The following is a 16,451-nucleotide window of genomic DNA, read 5'->3' on the forward strand; positions in this document are numbered from 1 at the left end:
TTTATGAGGAAACTGAGGCAAAGAAGTGTGAAGTGATTTGCTCAACAAAATCCAAGTGCTAATAAGTGGCAGAATCAAAACCTATACCCATGCACACCCAACACACACCTTTCCAGGTTTCTGTTAATGAGAAAAGTCCTTTTAAAACTCCATATTTTAATAGCATTATTTTTTTTTTCAACGTTTATTTATTTTTGGGACAGAGAGAGACAGAGCATGAACGGGGGAGGGGCAGAGAGAGAGGGAGACACAGAATCGGAAACAGGCTCCAGGCTCTGAGCCATCAGCCCAGAGCCCGACGCGGGGCTCGAACTCACGGACCGCGAGATCGTGACCTGGCTGAAGTCGGACGCTTAACCGACTGCGCCACCCAGGCGCCCCTTTATAGCATTATTTAAAAGTAATAATTTATATTAATTGCCACTGCAAGTTTCTCAACACCAGTTCAAATTCTATTTGATTGGGGTGACTGGACACAATCATAGAAAAGACAGTCCATTCCCATGCTCTCTCTTTGCTCTTTCATTTAGCAATTCCGTTTTAATATGTTTGCAGTTATTCTGAGGTCTATAGTACTAAACACAGGCTGACTTAAGTTGCAATCTTGCTAATGTTTTGACATTTTCTACAAAAATGCTTTCCAGAAAACACCTACCTGAAATTACCAATTAACTATCTTGACTTGAAACAGAATAAGAGAGGGATTCTGTTACTTAGCTTTGGAATTACAAAAGACTTTTAGAAATTTAGACCATAAATTTTTATATGAAGAATCTAATATTTCTCAGAATGTTTTGAACAGGACATGGGCATGCTTGTGACATTTATGAATACAATATCTTAAGGAAGCACAATTTTGTATGCAATATAAACAAACCTAACATGGGAACATATTGCATTGTAAAGTGTGCATTTACTAAAAGCTTTCCAGATATCACAGACTTTTCTGGGGGAAAAATAAAGATGCCTTGTACCTACTTATACTAAAGAAATAATTTGGTCTACAAGAAAGTTAGAGCCTTTTTAAACATTAACGATGGATAAAAGACATAAGACACTGAGAGATAGCTCCATACCTGTTTTGTTGGAAAGTCTAAATGACACCATCTTATCAGGAATATTACATACATTCCTCACTGAAGCAATGCAGCTATAATTAGCATAGTCCTGAGGTCGAAGATTCTTTAGTTTTAAGATCTTGGTTTCACCCTGAAAACGTAGAAAAGGTTGTTAGAAAAAGTCAACAGTAACCAAAATGAATGAATGATGAATCATGGCATTATAGTGTATTAAATCATATTATTATCAAAATCTAGCAGATTGTCTTATTTTGAAGGAAAATGTCTTTAAATAAAACCAAAACAAAAACAAACAAACAACAAAAACACCACATACATTTAAAAATAATACCGCAATGTGCCTGGAGATAAAAACTAACAGAATACAATGAAAACTCAACATTTTCTTTGCAAATTAGTTTCATAAGGGGAGAAATCTATTTCTGGTGGTGGTTATGCCAATTATTATGCAAAGATCAGAACAGTGTACTTAATAATGGAGTTTATTCAACAAATGCTGCAATCTATATAGACTTCAACATGAAATGTTTTGAAAGAAAAGGATTCTGAAGAAGAGCTAATAAACGAAAAACTGTTGGTAGAACAGTTATTGAAATCAATCTAATAACAGGCAATTAAATTTATAAACATAAATATTTTGTGTATATGTATCAATGATAGATGGCAGATATAGAACTGTCTTAAAGAAGCATTCATGAATGTTTCTAAATAATTACTGCTCTTGCTATCTTATATTCAGGAGTTCAAGACCTAGATCTTCCAGGTAAATCTGCAAAATCATACACTCAAATCAGGCAAGCTGGACAAACTCTTGATAATCCAGGAAAGATCATGTAAAACAATGAAATTATTCAAAGGGTAAAAGAGAAAACAAACAACAACAATAAAAAATTAAAGAAAAAAAACCCTACTGCCCAATTTAAAATAGGTCTCTTGAGATTTTGTTACTTTAAGGTCATTAATGCATCTTCTCCAAATAGTTCTTCTCATAAGTAAATGAATTATGGAAATGATAAACAGTATCCCAATGAAATCATATTTGGTATAGTAATTTTCAAAATGTTATTTTTTTCCAGATAATATCTACATGTAACAATGTATAACATCACTCAAATCCTAAAAATTGTAATACTTTCATATACTCTTCAAAAGGGTCAGAATACATAGTGAGAAGACATATAAGCACTACCTGCTCATATGCAACAAAAAAAAGCTTGCTCACACATAGACATTCACACCTAGTTTTGCAAATGTGTCAAATAAATCTCTCCTTCAGTATGCAGGGGCACTGTGGCTATAATTCCACTCATTCACTGTCAAAATTCAGTCTTAAGTCAGTCCACTTTCCTCAGGGGGCTTAGAAACAATCTCCTATCTTTAATTTTTCTTTAGGAAAGACACCATAATTTTTCTATACAAACAATTGCAAATTCATCCCACATGAATATACATAGTGCGTGTGTTTCTAGAACTTATATTTAAAATATATTCTCAGTGTATTACAGAGTTCTCACTTATACTAACTAAACACAATGCCTAGAAAAGTGTGTGCTTAGCTAGAAAGTATAGTTGAAAGAAAATGTTACTCTAGAACCAGTTGACTAAGATTTTTTTTTCAGTTTTTTACTTTACATCCAAGTGAGTCAGCATATAGTGCAATAATGATTTCAGGAGTGGAATCCAGTGACTCATCCCTGACATATAATACCCAGTGCTCCTCCCAACAAGTGTCTTCCTTAATGTCCCTTGCCCATTTAGCAATCCCCCCACCCAAAACCCTCAGCAACCTCAGTTTGTTCCCATATCTAAGAATCTGTTATGTTTTGTCCCCCTTCCTGTTTTCATATTATTTGTTTTCCTTCCCTTATGTTCATCTGTTTTGTATCTTAAATTCTACATATGAGTAAAGTCATGATATTTGCCTTTCTCTAATTGTGCTTACCATAATACACTCTAATTACATCCTTGTTGTTGGAAATGGCAAGATTTCATTCTTTTTGATTCCCAAGTAATACACCATTGTGTGTGTATGTATGCCCGCGTGCGCGCGCGCACGTGTGTGTGTGTGTCTGTGTATATATACACATATGTCACATCTTTTTTATCCATTCATCTGTTGTTGAACATTTGGGCTCTTTCCATACTTCAGCTATTGTCAATAGTGTTGCTGTAAACACGGGGGCGCATATGCCCCTTCGAAACAGCACACCTGTATATTTGGATAAATACCTAGTAGTGCAATTGCTGAATTGTAGGGTAGTTCTATTTTTTATTATTTGAGGACCCTTCATACTGTTTTCCAGAGTGGTTGCATAAGTTTGCATTTCCACCAGGAGTGCAAAAGTGTTTCTCTTTCTCCATATCCTAACCAATACGTGTCATTGCCAGAATTATTAATTTTAGCCATCCTGACTGGTGTGAGATGGTATCTCATTGTGATTTTGATTTGTATTTCCTTGAAGATGAATGATGTTGAGCATTTTTTCATGTGTCTGTTGGCAATCTAGATGTCTTTTTTGGAAAACTGTCTATTCATGTCATCTGCCCATTTCTTCACTGGATTATTTGTTTTTTTGGGTGCTGAGTTTGATTAAGTTCTTCATAGATTTTGGATACTAACCCTTTATCTGATATGTCATTTGCAAATATCTTCTCCCATTCCATTGGTTGTCTTTTAGTTTTGCTGATTATTTCCTTTGCTGAGCAGTAGCTTTTTATCTTGATGAGGTCCCAATAGTTCATTTTTGCTTTTGTTTCCTTTGCCTCTGGAGACATGTTGAGTAAGATGTAGCTGCAGCCATGATCAAAGAGGTTTTTGTCTACTTTCTCCTCTAGGATTTTGATGGCTTCCTATCTTACATTTAGGTCCTTCATCCATTTTGAATTTATTTTTGCATATGATGTAAGGAAGTGGACCAGGTTCATTCTACTGCATATCGTTGTCCAGGTTTCCAAACACCATTTGCTGAAGACACTGTATTTATTCCATTGGATATTCTTTTGTGCTTTGTCAAAGATTAGTTAACCATATGTTTCTGGGTCCATTTCTGGGTTCTCTATTCTGTTCCATTGATCTAAGTGTCAGTTTTTGTGCCAGTACCATACTGTCCAGGATTATGATGCCTCCAGCATTGGTTTTCTTTTTCTGGATTGCCTTGGCTATTCAGGGTCTTTTCTGGTTCCATACAAATTTTAGGGTTGTTTGTCCTAGCTCTGTAAAGAATGCTGGTGTTATTTTGATAGGTATTGTATTAAATATGTAGATTGCTTTGGATAATATCAACATTTTAATAATATTTGTTCTTCCAATCCATGAGCATGGAAAATTTTGCCAATTTTTTCGTGTCCTCTTCAGTTTTTTCATAAGCTTTCTACACTTTTCAGCATATAGATTTTTCACCTCTTTGGTTATACCTCCTAGGTATTTTATGGTTTTGGTGCAATTGTAAATGGAGCTGATTCCTTGATTTCTCTTTCTGTTGCCTCATTATTGGTGTATAGAAATGCAACCGATTTCTGTGCATTGATTTTATATCCTGTGACTCTGCTGAATTCATGGATCAGTTCTAGCGGTTTTTTGGTGGAATCTTCTGGGTTTTCCATATAGAGTATCATGTTGTTTGTGAAGAGTGAAAGTTTGGCTTCCTTCTTGCTGATGTGGATCCCTTTTATTCTTTTGTGTTGTCTGATTGCTGAGGCTAGGACTTCCAATATTATGTTGAATAACAGTGACAAGAGTGAACATCCCTGTCATGTTCCTGACCTTAGGGGGAAAACTTTCAGTTTTTTCCCCATTGAGGACGATATTAGCAGTGGGTCTTTAATATATGGTTTTATGATCTTGAGGTATGATCCTTCTATCCCAATTTTGAGGGTGTTTATCAAGAAAGGATGCTGTATTTTGTCAAATGCTTTCTCTACACCTATTGAGAGGACCATGTGAGTCTTGTTCTTTCATTTATGAATGTGATGTATCACAGTGACTGACTTGTGGATATTGAACCAGCCCTGCATCCCAGGTATAAATCCCACTTGATCATGGTGAATAATTCTTGTAACGTATTGTTGGATCCAGTTGGCTAGGATCTTGTTAAGAATTTCTGTGTCCATGTTCATCAGGGAAATTGGTCTATAGTACTCCTTTTTAGTAGGGTCTTTGTCTGGTTTTGGAATCAAGGTAATGCTGGCCTCATAGAATGAGATTGGAAGTTTTCCTTCCATTTCTATTTTTTTTGAACAGCTTCAAGAGAATAGGTGTTAACTCTTCTTAAATGTTTTGTAGAATTCCCCTGGAAAGCCATCTGGCCCCGGACTCTTGTTTTTTGGGAGATTTTTGATTACTAATTCCATTTCTTTCCCGGTTATAGGTCTTGTTCAAATTTTCTATTTCTTCCTCTTTCAGTTTTGGTAGTGTACATATTTCTAGGAATTTGTCCATTTCTTCCAGATTTCCCAATTTATTGGCATATAATTGCTAATAATATTCCCTTATTATTTATAGCTGAGACATTTCTTCCATCTTTAGGAAGGCCTGCATATTATATACTTCCCTCTTATGACAACCTTTGTTGCATCCCAGAGGTTTTAGTCTGTGGTGCTATCATTTCCATTGGCTTCCATGTACTTTTTAATTTCCTCTTTAATATCTTGGTGAACACAGTCACTTTTTAATAGGATGTTCTTTAGTCTCCAAGTATCTGTTGTTTTTCCAAATTTTTTCTTGTGGTTGATTTCAAGTTTCATAGCGTTGTGGTGTGAATATATGAACAGTATGATCTTGATCTTTTTGTACTAGTTGAGGGCTGATTTTCGTCCCAGTATGTGATCTATTCTGGAGAATGTTCCACGTGCACTCGAGAAGAATATGTATTCTGATGTTTTAGGATGAAATATTCTGAATATATCTGTTATGTCCATCTGGTCCGGTGTGTCATTCAAAGCCGTTGTTTACCTGTTGATTTTCTATTTATCTGTCCATTGCTGTAAGTGGGGTGTTGAATTGCCCTACTGTTATGGTATTATTGTCAACGAGTTTCTTTATTTTTGTGACCAATTGATTTATACATTTGGGTTCTCTGTGTTGGGAGCATAAATTTTTACAATAGTTAGATCTTGGTGGACGGACCCCTTAGTTATGATATAATGCTCTTCTTCATCTCTTGATGCAGTCTTTATTTTAAAGTCTAGATTGTCTGATATAAGGATGGCCACTCCGTCTTTCTTTTGTTGACCATTAGCATGATAGATGGTTCTCCATCCCCTTACCTTCAATTTGAAGGTGTCTTTAGGTCTAAAGTGGGTCTCTTGTAAACAGCAGATAGATGGATCTTGTTTTCTTATCCATTCTGGTACCCTATGTCTCTTGATTGGAGCATTTAATCCATTGACGTTTAAAGTACTGAAAGATATAAACTTATTGCCATTGTGTTGCCTGCAGAGTTGTAGTGTCTGGTGGTGTTCACTGGTCCTTTCTAGTCTTTGTTGCTTTTGATCTTTTTTGTTTTGTTTTGTCTTTTCTGCCCTCAGAGAGTCTCCCTTAAAATTTCTTGCAGGGATGACTTAATGGTCACAAACTCCATTAGTTTTTGTCTGGGAAACTCTTCACCTCTCCTTCTATTTTGAATGACAGCCTTACTGGATAAAGAATTCTTGGCTGCATGTTTTTCTGATTCAGTACATTGAATATATCCTGCCACTCCTTTCTTGCCTGCCAAATTTCTGTGGATAGGTTTGTGTGAACCCATCCTCCCTTATAGGTTAAGGACTTTTTTTTCCCTTGCTGCTTTCATAATTCTCTCCATGTCTGTGTATTTTGTGAGTTTGTCTACCATTGTTGATGGTCGCTTTTTTGTTGAATCTAATGGAAGTTCTCTGTGCTTCCTGGATTTTGATGTCTGTGTCTTTCCCTAGGTTAGGAAAGTTTTCCACTATGATTTTCCACACAAACCTTCTACCCCTTTTTCTCTCTTGATCTTCTGAGACTCCTATAATTTGGATGTTATTCCTTTTTAATGAGTCACTGAGTTCTCTAACTCTTATATTGTGTTCTTTTGCCTTAATTTCCCTCTTTTTTTCTGCTTCATTATTCTCCATAAGTTTGTCTTCCATATCACTGATTCGTTGCTCTGCTTTATCCATCCTTGACACCATGGCATCCATTCAAGGCTGAATCTCAGTTATAGCATTTTTAATTTCATCCTGACTAGATTTTACTTCTTTTATTTCTGCAGAAGGGATTCTATCCTTTTTTCAACATCAGCTAGTTCTTATTATCGCGATTCTAAATTCTTGTTCAGACATCTGCCTACACATATGTAGTGATTAAGTCCTTGGCTGTCATTTCTTCCTGTTCATTTGGAGTGAATTCCTTCATGTCATCATTTTGGATGAAATATAAGAATTAATAAAATAAAATTTAAAAATTAAAAAAATCAAAACGACACAAAAATCAAATAAATGAAATAAACTTGATAGAATAAAGAAAAAGGTAAAGAAAAGAAAATTTTTAAGAAGGAAAACAATGTAAGAAAACGTTTGAAAAATTTAAAAAGTATACAATAATATAAAATAAAATGAAAGTAAAATAGACTAAGAAAATTTACAAAAAAGTAATTAAAAATATAGCATAAAAATTAAAGGATTTTTTTTATAAAATGGAAAAAAAATCTTCCTGTATCCAAGAATAAGAAAAGAAAAAAAAAACGAATATATGGAGCAGTGAACAGAATGAAATCCAAATGAAATTACATCCAGTTTCTCCTAGAAGTAAACTATGAAGCACTTTATGGTCAGTAAATTTAGCACACAGAGAGACTTGTGGTGGTCCTCTAGAGCTTGGTTTGCAGTTGGACAGGGCTGGTGTAATGGCTCTGTTCTCCACCAGGTGGCGCTGCTTATCTTACTGGGGTGGATTGGTGTGGCACCTGTGAGTGTGTATGCGAATGCACAGGAAAGGTAACAATGGCATCACCCAACTTTTCAGTCTCTCCCACCAGAACTCTGTGCTCTCACCAACTGGCAATCGAGCACCCCTCCTTTGTCTATAGCTTCTGTCCAATCCTCTCCTCTACAGTGTTCACATCCAACCTGTCAGCCTGCCAGGCAGCACCTCTCTCCCAGATTTTATCTCAGATGGGGCTGTGTTTCCAAACCCATCACTTCTGAGGGCCCTGTGGCTTGTATCTGCTCAGACTCTCTCGGGAGAGTCTTGCTGAGCAATGGCTGGGCACTGTCTTGTCCCCAGTAACGTTCTTGCAATTGTGCTGCTGCAGAGGCTCAGAGACTGTGTTGGGTACCAACTTGGCCCAGAATAAGTTTGTGTGATCACATAGCGACAGAGATTCAGAGATTACGGTAAATTACAACATAGAACTGGTGTGAGGTTGCACTGCACACTGGCCTCTTTGTTCCAGTGCCAGCAATCATTTTCTCTGGGGTCCACTAGGATCTTTGCCTGTGGGGAGGCCATATGGCCTCTACCCAATGCCCTCCTAGCATGGGAACTACTTCTCCCCATGTGGCCCACAGACCCTGCAAACCTTGCTGCCTGCTCCTGGGGATTCTCCCTTCCCACTAGAGCACTACCAGGTATTGAGCTGCAGAATTTCTGATGTTGGGCTCCCCTCCTAATAGAGTCTTAATGGCGTTGAAATCCTCTCATTTCTCCTTTCTCCCTTTTATTCAGTCACTTATAGGCATTTCCATTCTTTGTCTTTCTCTCTAGCTACTTTCAGGGGGAGGGCTTTTCCTGTACTCCTCCCTCCCACAATCTCTCTCCTCTCTCTGCAAATACAGCTTCCTACCCTCTGCGGCTTCTCTCTCCCCCAGTTCACTTCTTCACACCACATACCTGCTGAGTTCTGTGGCTCATGTTATGCAAATTGTTGTGTTTGTCCTTGGATCAATTTTCTATGTGTGCAAAAAGATTTGGTGCTGATCTGGCTGCATTTCAGGAATGACAGAAGCAGAGAACTTCCATGCTGCTCTGTCAACGTGGCCCCTCCTCAGATAATTTTTGAATAACATGACATATTTTACTCCTTTTACCTCTGTGACTGCTATTCCTTAGCTTTTTCCACTTTTCTTTCTCCTCTCAACACTTAACTATTTAGATTCCCTGGAACTCTGTTTCACAGTTGATTTTGAGTTACAAAATTCCCCTGGTGACTTACTACTCCTTGCCACTACAAGCCCTATCTTCCTGCTCCTCTCCTCAATTCTATATCTCTATTCCAGAATTCTCCCTTAAGTTTCATACACAGAGACCAATATTTTACTTTAATATGTCCATTTTGAGGTCTCATAGACACCTAAAACTTAACATATCCTAAACTGAACTTCAGCTCTATTCCTCTGAATTTACTCTTCCTTCTTTACAAACAAGAATCATAGACTTTCAGTTACTTCTTAATCATATATTCAGTATCTCCTTCTCAGATCCTTTTATTGACTTTGAAACATGTTCAATCTTGGCCATTCTTCTTATTTATTTTTAAATGTAATGTTATAAACCCTACATTCTGCTAAGAAATTCCTGATTATGCTTAGTATAGTTTAAGAACACAAGCAAGCATAATTATCTATAACCAGGAATTATTTGTTTGTTTGTTTTTTAAATAGGCTGAATGCCCAGCGTGGGGCTTGAACTCATGACCCTGAGATCAAGAATTGGATGCTCTAGAAAAAAAAAAAAAAAAAAAAAAAGGACGTTAGAGTGGGAGAGAGCCAAAGCATAAGAGACTGTTAAAAACTGAGAACAAACTGAGGGTTGATGGGGGGTGGGAGGGAGGGGCGGGTGGGTGATGGGTATTGAGGAGGGCACCTTTTGGGATGAGCACTGGGTGTTGTATGGAAACCAATTTGTCAATAAACTTCATATAAAAAAAAAAAAAAAAAAGAATTGGATGCTCTATTGACTGAGCCAGACAAGCACCCCCAGGATTTTTTTAAATATGAAAATCTTATCACATCATTTCCTTGCTCAAATCAGATTATTGAGCTACAGAATTTCTGATGCTGGGCTCCCCTGATAATAGAGCCAGGTGCCTCCATGATTTTTTTTTAATATGAAAATTTGATCATGTAATTTCTCTGTTTAAATCACATCAATGGCTTAACTATCATTCTTTTTTTTTTAATTTTTTTTTTAACGTTTATTTATTTTTGAGACAGAGACAGAGCATGAACGGGGGAGGGGCAGAGAGAGAGGGAGACACAGAATCGGAAACAGGCTCCAGGCCCCGAGCCATCAGCCCAGAGCCCGACGCGGGGCTCGAACTCACGGACCGCGAGATCGTGACCTGAGCCGAAGTCGGACGCTTAACCGACTGCGCCACCCAGGCGCCCCAACTATCATTCTTAAAGTTAACACAATAGCTATCAACATGATGGTCAACCCTATATGGTCTGCATTCTCCTTTCCTCTCCAGTCTCATCTCATTCTCCTAGTGCCCTGTACACATCCTTCCTTCTACCACAGAACCTTTTCACGTGGTTGGCTCTTTATCTCTCTATGCTGAATCAATTTCATCTCATTCTTAGGTACCAATACTCCTCACTTCCACAGGTAAGCCTTTCCTCACCTCTGGAAGAGGAGAAATCCCTTTTTGTGAGGTCTGTTTATATCATTATCTTCAGAGTACAGTCTCAAATTTCCTTTTATTTCAATAATGGATTGATTTTCTGCCAGACTCATCCCTTTGCCAGTAAGTACCTAGGGGGAAGGGATTATGTCTTTCCTGCTCTCAGCATTATGTTTCAAGCACCTAGCACAGGACTTAGCTAGAGACACTTCGTAAATGAATACTTTTTCAATTAAAAGTGCTATAACTACCTGTATTTCACCACTCAAGGCTTTGCTTTGCACGTATTTATTTCCCCAGGATTTATTATCTCCTTGGAACCCGATATGAATTCAATAGATGTTAATAAATATAGACAATTTCTAAAAGTAATTCTAAAGGCAATTTTTCAGTAATAAAGATTCTCAAATATATACAAAGGAGAAACAGTGTCATTTAGGTGTATATTTAGTGATAAAGTCTGTCTATTCACATGGAGTTAATTATATTCTGCCACAACTTGTTTCTGTTTCCACTGACAAATTATTTTTAATACATATTTAAAAAAATATTCAACACCCCAATGAAACCATACCTATTAATGTCATTAATAATGCTCTTTTGTTACAATTCAATACATCAGTCACTTCTTGGTTGTTTTCCATTTCATTTTCTATCTGTTGTGCAAATTTTATTCTGCAATCTTCTAGTGTACTAATTAGAAACATTGCTTCAATTAGTATCGATGTACAGATTCCTGACAAATCTCTAAGCTAAACAACAACAGAAAAAAAATGTATTTGAAAGAAATTATCAATAGTATTGTAACTAATAAAATCTAACTTTTCTTATTTTTTTCCTGTCCTTTTACCTGCAATGTTTGTTAGCAACAATGACCGTACACTTGAATTTTGCTCCCTCTGGACCTCTTAAAATAATCTGTCATGGCTTTCTAATTCTCTTTGATCATTGTTATTTATTTGTTTATTTATGTCACCTGCTGACTTCTATTTTTCCTACATTACTCACCTCCCTTCAAAAAGAAAGCATCTCATACTTTCCCAATGTATTTTTTTCCCTCTTGGATGCTTTTGGCCTCTTTGTACATGTCTTCACACCTCTGACTTCTAGCCTCATCTCTTGTTCTCTGATAACTGCTTGATGGAGATTTTCATCAGTAAGGCACACTATGTCATATTAAAGTTGGTTCACTAATACACTGCATTATACTGGCTGCACTACCTCATATGAATTTTCTCTTCTGATGTTATTTTTAATGCAAGTCACCATCATTCTCCCATAATCCAGACTCAGAAGTCATGTTGTCATTTACTTTTTACTGTTTCTCATTAGTCCACATTAAATGACATCAAGAGCTTTAGATTATTCTTAATTTTCCCTTCACAAAATGACCTTTCCTTTCCAATCCTATTGGCATAATATTTGCTTTAGATCCTTATTTATCATTGATTTAACAAATACTGCTTGAGTGCTCATTTTGGCTAAGGTAATGTACTATCTACTATGGAGAACTGCAGCTCTCCTTTATTCCAATCATTCTGTAGCTGCCATCAGACCTGTCTTCATCATGCCATGTCCATGCTAAAATATCCTAGCCAGCTCTCCTCTGAAACATCATTTCAAAATTCTTTAGTTTCTTATTTGAGACCCCAGGCAGTCTACACAAAATTATTTTCCTTATTCTTCAAATTCCATATTCCCAATTACTTTCATCATGATTTTGAACTCTTTGTAATATCCAACTCTGCCATCATTTTTTTAATGTTTATTTATTTTTGAGAGACAGAGACAGAGCACAAGAAAGGAAGGGGAGAGAGAGAGAGAGAGGGAGACACAGAATCCAAAGCAGGTTCCAAGATGTCAGCACAGAGCCCAACCTGGGGCTCAAACCAATGAATCATGAGATCATGACCTGAGCTGAAGTCAGGATGTTCAACCAACTGAGCCACCCAGGCACCCCCCAACTCTGCCATCTTTTAAAAAGACACCCCCGCCCCCTGATATGCATCTTTTTCTGCTCCCATCTTAACTGAAGTGCAGTTCAAAAAAATGTGTACATACCCTATGGTCTTTCTGAACTTCTCAGTTAAATTCTCTTCCTTTGGATCTTTTATTGCATTTTTATACTAAGACACCTATTTATAAATCATTGTTTCGTGTTTCCTTATTAGTTATCATTACTTCTATTCTTTACCTGAATCGTAAGGCCCCTGGGACAGGCTCATCCTGTTTCTCTCACAATACTAGTTAGAAACCTTTCATGTACTGCTTAATAAAAACTTGTTAATTAATAGAATGTACTTAAAGTTTGGTCTTTTCCAACCATCATATCCTTTAGGAAGAAATGTAGTCATAACATACAATCATAATGAGTTTTTAATATTATTTATTTTGAGAGAGTATGTGTGCACATGTATGAGCACAAGCAGAGGAGGGGCAAAAGGAGAGAAAGAGAGAGAGACAGACAGAGAGACACAGAGAGACACAGAGGGAGGGAAGGAGAGAGAGAGAAACAATCCCAAGCAGGCTCCATGTTCAGCATGGAACCCAATACATGGCTTGACACCAGGCTCCATCTCATGACCCTGGTGTCCTGATGTGAGCTGAAATAAAGAGTCTGATGCTTAACAGACTGAGCCACTTAGGCACCCCGAATAATAATGACTTTTAAAATAGAGGGCAAAAATATAAAATCTAGACAAATTAGATTTCATTTTTCTTCACTAGGCACATGGTCCTTTGCTTATGTCGCTGCATTTCTTGTATCATCTTTATTACTTTCTCATTTCTCTACCCTTTCTATAAAACTTGTCATATTAATAATCAATTGGGGGCACTGGGTGGCTCAGTTAGTTAAACATCCAACTTCGGCTCAGGTCACGATCTCATGATCTGTGAGTCGGAACCCCGCATAGGGCTCTGTGCTGACAGCTCAGAGCGTAGAGTCTGTTTGACATTCTGGGTCTCCCTCTCTCTGCCCTTCTTCTCCTAGTTCTCTGTCTTTCTCTCTCTCAAAAGTAAATAAACATTAAATAATCAACTAGATGCTGATCCTTTCTCTGTAACTTTTCTACATTTAAGTATTTACACCTGGACTACTAGAATAGATATACAGCACTTCCTGTCTATTAAATATTAAGAAATAGCTAGTTTCTTGACTTAAAATTTACTACAACCATAGAGGGAATGACCTGGTTGGAAATTCAGTTTCTTGATCCTACACTGCTGTGGGAGGAACGATAAACTCATCGTAAATTGAAAATATCAGAAGTTAAAAATGTATTTAATGCACCTAATATACCAAACATCATGGCTTAGCCTAATCTACCTTAAACATGTTCAGAACTCTTACATTAGCCTACAGTTGGGCAAAGTCATCTCACACAAACCGTATTTTATAATAAAATGCCTAATATCTCAGGTAATCTAGTGAATATTGTACTGAAAGTGAAAAACACAATGGCTATATGGGTATCAGCCGTTTACCTCCTGATCACATGGTGGATTAGGAGCTCTGGCTCGCCTGATGCTGCCCAGCATCAGAAAGAGAATATCTAACTGCGTATCACCAGTCCTTAAAAGATCAAGATTCAAAATTCAAAGAATGGTTTCTATTAAATGTGTACCACTTTCACACCATTATAAAGTCGAAAAAGCACAAATTGAGTCATTATAAGTTGGGGACTGTCTGTATATGTTTTCTGTCATTTGCATTGTATATGTTTTCTGCTTGTTTTTTTTTTTTTTTTTTGCATTATATATTTGTATGGATCTTCGTTTTCCATTATATGAGATAACTTCACTGTTAAGTTCCACCTCTGCCATTTGTGCAGTTCATGTTGTCAATTCAGTAAAGACTGTTGACTAGAAAAAAATAAAGCCAACTCACTCTCTTGCATATTTCCAGTAAACATTTTTTTAACCATATTAGCTTTTTAGTACTAGTAATAAAAAAAATTCTTAACATTACGGAAGTCTGAAAGGTAGATTTATGAAGCTGAGTTAGGGGCCATCGACAGAATTGTACAGTCAGTTATAAATAAGAAAATGTAAATGGAAAATAAGTCACAAGGGAAGGAAATATGCAAAAAAAAATCAGATACATCTGGGTCAACAGCAATGAAGCTCTGGCCATTAAAATATGGAAGTCACTACTGTACTGGATGTATTCTTGAAATATTTTGTATACCTAAGTTTTTGTGGAAGGAATGTGCCTGCTGCTTATATTATCCAAAAGTAAGAATATAAATTGGGAAGTAATATTGTTAAGGCTTAAAAAGAGAATTCATGTTTCCCTTTGAGATGATTCCCACCATTTAAAGACCAAGTATGGCCCAGTAACTATAATGGTTTGCACAAAGCATATTCTAGTTAATTCTTAAACGCAGAACAGAGCAGCAAAATAGGTACAGAAGACAAAAAAACAAAAAACAAAAGAATAACTTTTACTGTGAACTCTAGATTCATAATATTCCAAGGATTCAGCTCTCTTGGGACTGGAGAATTATTCTGGGTGAGCTAAGATAATTTATTTCTAATAGTCGGAAAACAAGGTCCCAAGATATGTGAACCTACAGGACAGCCATCTAGGCTAATACATAAAATTATGCAGCATGGCAAGGAGTGAGAAGGGGTAATACAGACAAATCCTATTGAATGAATATAGAAAAGAACAGAGTTATGGGAAAATTTGAACCTTAACTACTTAATTAATTCACTACATTCAGGAAATGATGAAGGCATTCAGGATGACCCTGTTCCCCTCAATAAAGAGCTTCCATAATACTTAAAAAATATATATAGCATAATATATAAAAAAACAGGATACCAACAAATGTGTGCATATATATTGCTATCAAATAGCATGTATATATACATTTGAAGGTATATATTTAGAATGGTATAGACTTTACTACTTATAACTGGTTTTATCACATAACATTAATTTTATTTTGTTGCTCATATAAATTTAATATTCTGTGCTGATAGAAGGCTATTTGCATGTGAATTTCCATGATTTGTAAAAAGGAATTTTCAGTTGATTATTGTCTAATTGTATAATTAGTCTAATTAGCCTAATTATAACTAATTATGTAATTGATGTAAATATGTTCAGTCTTATAATTAGATGGTGTAATTACAATACACAAGATGATGTCATCAACATCTTTATTAAAGTTCTAGAAAAATAGCAAAAGTATGTGTAGTTGATAAAATTTAAGTACATGTTCCTTTAACATTGACCAAATTATCTGTGATATCTATATTTAAGCTTTTAAAACTACTTTTTGTAAATAAAATAAAAAAGGGAAGGCATTCTATACATTAGTCAGTCGCCATTACCAAAGTTGACATCGTGTAATGAAATAATACCCCTGACATCAAGCACCATTTCTAGTAAAAGAAACACATTTTCTTTTAAAAGAAATTGGAAATTTTAAAAATACTTACTTTCAGGTATCAGTAAAAAATTAAAATCTTTTTATTCACACTCATTTTTTCCATGTCTAATGACTAATTTATTATGAACTTATGAATTGACAACAATATGTTAGCTTACACCTTCAGTAATGAGTGTAAGTATAAATGTATAATTATTCCTCTTAAACTTATTACATTACATTCTTATGAATTCTACCAGACTTAGAAACTCGGACCAATTTCACCTCAGTAGCATGAGTTATATAAAAAGGTGTAAATAAGATTTTTCTCTCTCAATAGGATGGCGAAGTAAATATTTTATTCAAATTGATATGGTTATTAACTTAATATGAATGGGGAAATTCAATTT

General features: G+C 36.0%; 1 protein-coding gene across 1 annotated transcript in view; it reads right to left on the bottom strand.

Annotated features, from left to right (window-relative positions):
- MDGA2 (MAM domain containing glycosylphosphatidylinositol anchor 2) overlaps positions 1-16,451 on the bottom strand; it is an 850,755-nt gene that overhangs the window by 298,193 nt on the left and 536,111 nt on the right. The window contains exon 5 of the mRNA XM_047075663.1: positions 1,077-1,209. Within this exon, the coding sequence (XP_046931619.1) occupies positions 1,077-1,209 (133 nt within the window). The remainder of the gene's footprint in view (positions 1-1,076; positions 1,210-16,451) is intronic.

Source organism: Lynx rufus, unplaced genomic scaffold (genome assembly GCF_022079265.1).
Source record: "Lynx rufus isolate CCGP_SWC_20201006 ecotype Redwood Valley unplaced genomic scaffold, mLynRuf1.p SCAF_13, whole genome shotgun sequence".
NCBI lineage: Eukaryota > Metazoa > Chordata > Mammalia > Carnivora > Felidae > Lynx > Lynx rufus.